At 35.3% G+C, this 9007-nt stretch overlaps 1 protein-coding gene across 2 annotated transcripts in view; it reads right to left on the bottom strand.

Moving 5' to 3' along the window:
* Window positions 1-5006: 5006 nt before the first annotated feature.
* The window catches only part of CTNNA2 (catenin alpha 2), a 499450-nt gene continuing 495449 nt past the window's right edge, over window positions 5007-9007 (bottom strand). For both annotated transcript variants that reach the window (XM_034064746.1, XM_034064747.1), the window contains one exon: window positions 5007-6158. In XM_034064746.1, the coding sequence (XP_033920637.1) occupies window positions 5871-6158 (288 nt within the window). In that variant the 3' untranslated portion in view covers window positions 5007-5870. The remainder of the gene's footprint in view (window positions 6159-9007) is intronic.

Here is a 9007-nt window from a genome sequence, read left to right as displayed (position 1 = left end):
GATAACACTGAGTAATGGTGGGCAGTAACGCTGCTGGCAAGCTAATGAAAACAAGGAGCCTATGGTTTACCTGAACCAGACCTGAGTTCCATATAGTCCCCCCCAAAATATATAAACACACATATATATAGATACATATATATATGCATATATACATATATATTTGAAAAGCCAGACATTGGGATCTTCAGAGATATTCAAAACTTAATGCATCCCATACAGAAGGTCTTGTGAAATCCTAATGACACCCCAGCTAAATAAAGACAATACATCCTTCCTGGGGAGTAGACTGCTACTTGGCCATTTAAATCTGTGTGAATCCTGGGATAAATAATAAAACCAGAAATAGTTAAAGGAAAATAATCAAAGAGATTAAGAGAAATTAAGGTTAAAAACCAGATTTTTCTTCAATTTATTCTCCATTAGCAGACAAATCTATGGTTCAGTCAGAAGACAGGGCCAATAAGACAATTTAATATGACCTCCTGGAAGTGTCCTTTCTTATAAAAACCCTTTCTTATAATTCCTGCATGAAATGTTTAAAAAGTAATAGATCAAATACATCCTTATAGCAAAGTCATTGCCTCTGAATGTTCTAGAAGGCTTTGGAAACATTAGTTCGCTGGGATAAAGCAGGTAAGGATAAACATTTCACATTCTGCTGCAAAGATGCATCTAAGTCCATTATTATACAAGGAATTACCAAATAACACCAGCATTTTGAAATGTTACTCAAAGGGAGAAGCTAATACTGAGTAACAGCTACTCACCTATGACACCTAACCTGACATTATCAAAAGAAGGAAACGTTCCTCAAGGAATTAAATATTTATTCCTTTAAAGGTATAACTACAGCACAAAAATACATTTCTACCTCCCACAGCTTTTATCAAGCTGTCAAGTTCTCCATAGCTTGGTGTTAACTGAATCATAAAGGGAAAAATATCTAAAGCAGGAGAAATGTGTGAACTCTTGCTTGAAGATGCACTTGGTCATTCACTGAGAAATTAGGATGACTCTTGACTATTCCTGATCTCTGCAGGTGCAATTCACCAACAAGCTTGGTATGTGCTCCGCTTCCAAACAGATGCTTAAATTCACTCCTAAGATGATACGGGATAAGGTGCTTGTTCTTGCACAAAGCTTCAGCTGTGACCTTTCTCTTCTGGACAAACTGCTGATGAGATTCAAACTGTAAAACTTCTCCTCTATTTCAGCTTCCTTCCTTCTTCAACCACTTATTTATTCTTTGCCTGGCAAAGAAACCCGAATAGACCAAGTCCGATCTGAAAGGTTGTTTGACGGCATATTTATAAATGGAGTAAAAGGAGATACATTGCCTAATTTCCATCATAATCTTTTAGTTTAGGTTCACTGTGGGATTAATTTTAAAAAATCCAAACCCTCACTTGATTTTTGCATGAAAATCCCACTGAAATCCATGTTTTAGTATGTAAAAATGTAATTTTAAGCCTATAAATGTGCATTCTCTGTATTAAACTCAGGACTCATAGAGACACAGGAAACTTGTTTTGGGCATCTTTCATGTGGAGATCTAAACCAATGCACTAGATACAAAAATATCCACCCAGTACATTAGTCTTTGTGGGATAATTTCCCACTGCATTTCCACACCTGGCTCACCTCTTTTTAAAATGTAAAAGAACTGAACTATTGATTGTTATTTCACACTCTAAGGACACACTAGCAAGAAAAATATGGGATCAAAGTGAATCTGCGCAGAGCTTTATCCCCAGCTTATAAGCATATGAATACTATCATTTATATGCAGCCAAGCACTTAAACTCATGTATAAGTTTAATGATGTAATTGAGATGCTTGGGGATTAAGGATAAGAAAGGGAGATGGAAGTTCTGTCTTCTTATTTTACTACACTCAGGTTCCATTTCTTTATCCCATCTAGAGCCTCTATTACTTTGTAATAATATGGTGTCCATTATATTTGAAAAATCATGGCAGTCAGGTGAAGTTCCTGACAACTGGAAAAAGGGAAATGTAACCCACATTTTCAAGAAAGGGAAAATGGATGACCCAGGGGATTACAGAGCAGTCAGTCTCACCTCCACGCCTGGCAAAATCTTGGAGCAGCTTCTCCTGGAAGGCATGCTAAGGCACATGAAAAACAACAAGGTGCTTGGTGACAGCCAGCATGGCTTCACTAAGGGGAACCAGATGATCTTGAAGTCCTTTCCAACCCTAACTATTCTATGATTCTAGTTCAGGGATGCCTATCTAACCTGCATGCTGATCTTCAAACCAGTCACTTGCTGTACATTCATTTGCTGGAAGCAAATAGTTATTTAAAAACAGATAATTGTAATTTCTCGAAACAGCAATGTAATTGCTTCTTTTGCATTGTAGGTGTCATTTGAAGAGAAAATGTTCAAGGTTTTATGTATACAGGCATATGTATGATACCTGTAAGTTTGGCTTGTGAACCAAGCTTACAAGTCATGTGAAACAGATGTGGCTTTCTGATCGAAGGTCCAACAATTCTCCATTACACTATGCTGGTGATGAGTTCTTTACCCCAACCAAGGACTGGCTGTAGTGATCATTTAAAAACCACACACATGCTATTTTATGCCTACACTTTATATTGAACTTAAAGGTCTTCTAGAACTTTAAGATCTGCAAGGTTTTGAGACACAGTCTGTGGGATGAATTCTTTGTTGGTGTAATCAGTGTAATTTTTATCATTGTGGCAACTGTGATGTGGGGAAAATGAATTCCATGATTAACTTATGTATTTTTTTACAGTATTGAACTTGTTTGATAAATCATTGTGTCACACCTAATTTTTGCATTATAAAGACCTGTGATTACATGTTCCTTATTTAGCCATCTCATAGTGTTGATGACCCTGAAGAAACTGGAGGCTCTTACCTTATTTAGACTCTCCTTGTATAAAAGCAGTTCCAGATTTAGTAATCCTTGTGTGTCCATGCACATCTCCACTGCACACCATTTCTTCTTTCAGATGAGCTGATAAAACTGTATGGGGTATCCAAACATAGGCACATCCCTGATGTATAGTATCATCCAATATTTTCTTTTGGCTCTATTAAACCTCTTCTCAACAATCTTAACATTCTGTTGGCTTTACTACATGAGCTAGGCTCATGTAATGCATGTTATGTATACTGTTCCATATATTGAACAGTATGCATAATACATGTCCAGTACACTGAACTAGTATATTCTCATTGATTTTTGGTTCTTGTTTTCATATGCATTACTTTTAATTTATGAATACTAAATTTTATCGTGCTATCATAAAGATGTTTAAAGCACAGATAGACCTCTTCAAAAGTTAAATGATCTGTCCTAAAGTAGGACTCTAATTCACATGAACTAAGTTGCCTGATATGATCCTTGGTTTTACCTTCGCAGACTCTAATTTTGCTTGGCATTTTGCAGACATCATTGTTTTGACTGAGTGATTGATATGAGATTCCTTCTATTACATACTTCTTTTTTAGCCATAAAGTCTTAATCATCAGATACTCTAGAAGACATGTTCATAACTGTCTTTGTCTATATGCTTTCTTCTAAACATTTCTAACTTTGAAATGTCTCTTATAGCAGCAACATAATTTTAAAACAACTGTTCAGTTAGTTCATCATAATTTTAGATCTAAACACTTCTTCAGAAGGGCTAGTACTTCTACTTGTGGCCACTTGTCTATCTTAATTTTTCCATGCATCACACCAGGACAATTTTATTTGTCTGCTATTTGCTATTTTTCCTTTAAACTCACTATCCATCTTTTGCCTCTGTAATTTCATTTGTAAAGATCCCAATTACTTTTAGGTGTTGGTACAAGTCTATGTCAGACTACAGGGCATTATAGAGAAAGCTCTTCAAGGACTTTCCCATATCTTCCAATGTATTTTCATTATGTGTACAGTCACCAGTTCTGATTGAAGAACCTTTTTATTATAGAGTACAACTAAACAAAGCAAAAATAGTAATCCTCTAAAAGGCCTGAGAGTAAATTTCTTTATATAGACTGTGTAGGAGGGCAACAGAACAAATTTGGTAATTTGCTATTCTGAGGAATAATCAGTGTATATGAGACAAGTATCCAAATATATCTTGAAAACTGTAAGAGTTGTACATGTCACTTACAGTATACCTCACTGTTTATCACAGTGCTTCAAATCGCCTATGAGGTTATGAATGTTCTCTTGTTAGTATTTCATTATATATATATATAATATATATATATATTTATATATTATATATATATATATATATATAAATTCTGGCTATTGTTTTATTTTCATATATACCAAGACCTTTTTCATAACAATAATAAAATCTCTGCAGTTGAGACAACTGTTGGGGCTAAAAGAGAATAAAAGCAGATACTGCATTTCTTTGCATTGTGGTCTTCATACAAGTCTATAGTGTGGCACAATATAGATTTCCAAGATTCTGTGATCCCAATCTTATAAAGTCAATAAATTGGACTATTTTTATGCCATTAATTTAAACAAATTAACCTAATCCCAAAACACACATACATCTCTTATGTATTGAGGCTTAAATCGGTCTTAGATTTAAATTCTGGTTTTGACCCACTGACCATGTTTGGCTAGCCTGGTAATAAAACATAAAAAAATAAATATAATGGGTTTAAACTTACACAGGGGAAGCTCAGGTTAGATATAAGGAACAAGTTCTTTACTGTGAGGGTGGTGAGACACTGGCACAGGTTGCCCAAAGAAGTGGCAAATGCTTCGTTGTTAGCAGTGTTCAAGGCCAGGTTGGACAAAGCCTTGATCTAGTGTGAAGTGTCCCTGCCCATGGCACAGGGGCTGGAAATAAATGATCTTAAGGTCCTTTCCAACCCTAACTATTTTATGATTCTTTGATTCTAAGTGCAAAAGGAAAAAAAGGAAGCATGAGGCAAAATTAATCACTGCATACATCAACGATGATGCAGGACACATCTGTGTATTAAAAGAGACAAGCCATATTGAGGATTCCAAGATTAAATGAGTTTATTGAGTTAGTGGTTACAATGGTGTGTCAGATACCTGTAATCCAAGCTACACCTACATATTTGCCTCTAAATTCTCACACTGTCAGTCTCCGTGTCTCTAAACATTCCACCACCAGGTCTTCTATTACTAATATTATAATAATCATCATCATAATAATAATCATAATATAAAAGGCAATGTCAATCACCATATTGTGCTTCATACTCCACCATAAGGAATTCAATTGGCAAAAGTAAACCTCTGGTTATATTAATGGGATTAACTGAAATGTGATCAATCATAACACTACTAGAATATAAAGAACAAAATATGGTTTAAAAGAAGCCTTTTTAAGATGAATTAGTTTGTATCTGTTTTAAAAATTCACATACTATAATGAAGATGACTTAAAAGTTATATCATTTAATTATTGGGCCACACATTTAAGCATATTGGCTAGTACATTTTTGCACTGGAACAGAAGCAATACAAGCTTTATGGTCTACCATTACAATTCCATTGTTTTTCACTTAATATACCTGCCAACCTAATGTTTCTTGCATGCATAAAAATTTCTGGGTTTAGACTTGAATTTATTATTTAACCCACATTTACCCCCATAATGCAAATTCATTGGCCAATTTAATGCTATAGTTTAAAAAGGAAGCTTGGAATAAATCCTTTCCACATCAGAAGAGAATGCCCTAAATTTTGGCATTGCAGAAAGTTAGTTACTTCAATAGTCTCAGGTTGCATGCAAATTGACACGGTTTCCCCCCACCCCATGCCAGACGCATACAAGTCGGCAGGTATGCATACAAAAAGAATATAAAACCCTCCTGGTAAAGCTTAGTGGTTTAGAATGAATCCATAGCTTTAAATTCACTTAAGGCCTGTACAGGGGAAATATGTTTCTTCTGGGACCCTCTTCTCACTCTTGTCTGATATTCTTCTGGTTTTTCTCTCTTTACTAGAGGTTTCTTCTCAGGGGCCTTCATCTTCCAAGATACAACTGGTGAGTTCACTGCAGCAGTACCATAGACCTTCTGATATTTAGTAGATGCCACATATGATGCTTTCACTGTAAGGACCACAGCGTTCATCAGATTTTTAGCTGCCTGGATGAGAGAAGTGGCACTGTCCAGCTATAAACAGAAAAGAAAATGAAATAGAGCAAGGTTAACTCCACAACTGGATTGTTGGATCATTTCCTGACTCAAATCTGGATGCTCTCTGATCTTGTTAAAGATGAAACGAATCCTCTCCCTCAGGATTAATCAAGGAGCTTGCAGTAGCAAGCACCGTCAACAAACATGCATCAAACTGTAAAGGTAAGACTAGTACCTCACATTAAATTTGTTAATAATTTAAAGGAAAAGCTTATGTCTGGGTTATCTTTTTGTTGATTATTTTTCTACAGGTGAAGAAGTTCCTTCTTCTTTCACAAAGAAAAGTTTCTTCTCACCAAAACCTTTAGGTCAGAAACCACAAAACAGGTCAATGGGTATTTTTCCCAAGCGTTCAGGTTTGTTCTAATTATTCCTGTTTAGCCCAGGATCACACCCCAATGATGTCTACAGGAACAGTGTGAGCTTGTTAGAGAATCCCATTTGAAAAGATGAAAGGAGATTTTGAAACCCCTACAGAAACAAAAAGATGAAACAGTTAACAGCAGGTTCTTGTAGCTCCTGTAATATGTGAGCTACTTATATTCACAAGGAATCTTACTTTATGATTAGCAGGTTTTTTTTACATACACCTTTGCATTTCTCCCATGCACGAGGCTGCCTGAGGTTCTTCTGGATGTAAGAGGCCTTAAGAACCTGTTGAATTTCAAACTACTGGGACTTCCAGTCAGGAAGCTTCCATCATACACTGAAATCAAGTACATAAGAGTGGCCAATGTTTTCAAAAGGATTTAAGCTGATAATGGGACATCCAAAGCAATGTCTCAGTGTTCCAAAATGTGAATTAGGCACTTGCCAAAATCAGCTTCATATCTTCAAATTAGGAGGTGCTAAAAATATGCTCTTAAATACTGTAGCAACCCAGGTTACTATTTAGGATGTTCAATGATCCCTTCCCACAATATTGGAATTGTGGGATATATTTTTCTGTGATAAAGCCTTTCAGTTATACCATGGAAGCTGCCTCAAATTTCTATAAGTCTTTCCTAATCTGTAGGAAATATTTTGGATGTAATATTATTTTACTTCTTTAATTCCACCCCACTTTCTCAATAAGTTCTTCACTATTTTTATTCAGTATATAAGGCCTGTCTCCATCCAAACCTTTCCTGCTCCATATTTTGGGAATGTATGATCCTTTAACATGCATGCTAAGCAAGGCACCCAGGATAAATAATCATAAGGCAATAACAAAAACATATACTTCACCTCCAGTATTTTTAGTCATTAACAGAAGAAGAGTTCAGGAGAAACCTCTTTCTGAAGCACCAGTGATTGATGTGAACAAGAATTATCATTACAGAAAACTTGTTTCTGGAACACATAAATCTATAGACTTACCTATTCTTTTTTATTTCCTCAGCTGTGGCCTTATACTCATTATGATTCATTAAATACATAAACAGCTACATACAGTGAGATGAAAAAGAAAGAGCATTTTAATGATTTTCACGTACTTGGTGCCATTCCCTGAAATGAATAGTTAATTGCCTACCCCCGGTAAATATTTTTCTTCAGGACTAATTTGTATTTTCTGTTAGGAAACTAAGTTGAAAGACAGAAAATTACATTATATGACAGAAACATGACTGTTCAATAGGGAGTAATGAAATATAATTCAGTATAGTGTTATTCTATAACCACACTACTGCATGATTTATAAGGCAATCTGTATGTTTGTTGGCAAATAACAGATCATACTCTATTAAATTAGGATATTCTAATTTACTGCAGAGATCTACAATCAAGCATTATTCATTGTTAAATGATTCTTTTTGAAACACTGGTGGATTGATATTGAATTTAAAGTGATACTGTCACATAGCATTTCCTTCATAATCAATGTGGATAAACAGACTGGATCAAGCCTATATTGCACATTCCTGATTCTACTTGTTGAAGGCTTCTAATAGCCTCATATTTTCCAGAGTTTCTTTATGAAAAGAGTTCTGGTAGCTGTTTCACATGGGGCATATATTAAGGAACACAATGATTAAAGGCAGCATTTTGAACTGAGGCAGCACTGAAATGAAATGCTTAAAACCATACAAAGGGTGCAATCTACACCTTTAAACACATTAGTAATTTTATGGAGTATATTGATAAGGCTGTACAGAAGCATGTACTTCTGCAGGATTGGATGTGGATTGCAATGATGTCTTAGAAAACCACATTACAGATTTTGATGCCATCTGAATTATCTCTAGTTCAATCTGCTGTTACAGTAGATAAGAACCCCTATTTTCACCATTATTAATCACATTATAACATGTAGATGCTTAGTCTTTGCTCTTTAAGTCTATTCATAGTATAAAATACTTTCAAATCTTGATATCAGAAAAGAGACATAAAACCTCCATATTGTAAGCTAATATTTTTCCCCAAAATCTGTGGGTAGCCATCCCATATGCCCAATTTAGCTACCTAAGCTCTTCAGGTGCCTCTTGCCTCTGTTGTGGCTCAGTAAAGAAGAATTAAACTCTATGAACCTCATTTCAATTAACATTTAGATCTTACTACAGCACTGTGTGACTTCAGTTTTAAGCTATGCTTTGTAATCAGCGGAGCTACGGTGGCATAAAGCTGGAATGAGGCAGCAGTGAATCAAGCCCTTAGTGCGTTAATTCCCTACAAAATCTGGGCACAGAAACACACACTTTTCCTAACAGATAATGTTAATAATAAATAAAAAAAAAAAAGGAAAATTAACATTTCAAATAAAAGTACTACTAGGAAATTATTGCACAGTACAGTACTTCACTCCCTAGTAATGCTTAGGGAATTATGAATATAACACAGCCTTTGAC

Source organism: Melopsittacus undulatus, chromosome 7 (genome assembly GCF_012275295.1).
Source record: "Melopsittacus undulatus isolate bMelUnd1 chromosome 7, bMelUnd1.mat.Z, whole genome shotgun sequence".
NCBI lineage: Eukaryota > Metazoa > Chordata > Aves > Psittaciformes > Psittaculidae > Melopsittacus > Melopsittacus undulatus.
The sequence above is the reverse complement of the archived record's forward strand: the minus strand, read 5'-3'. Positions and strand labels throughout refer to the sequence as shown.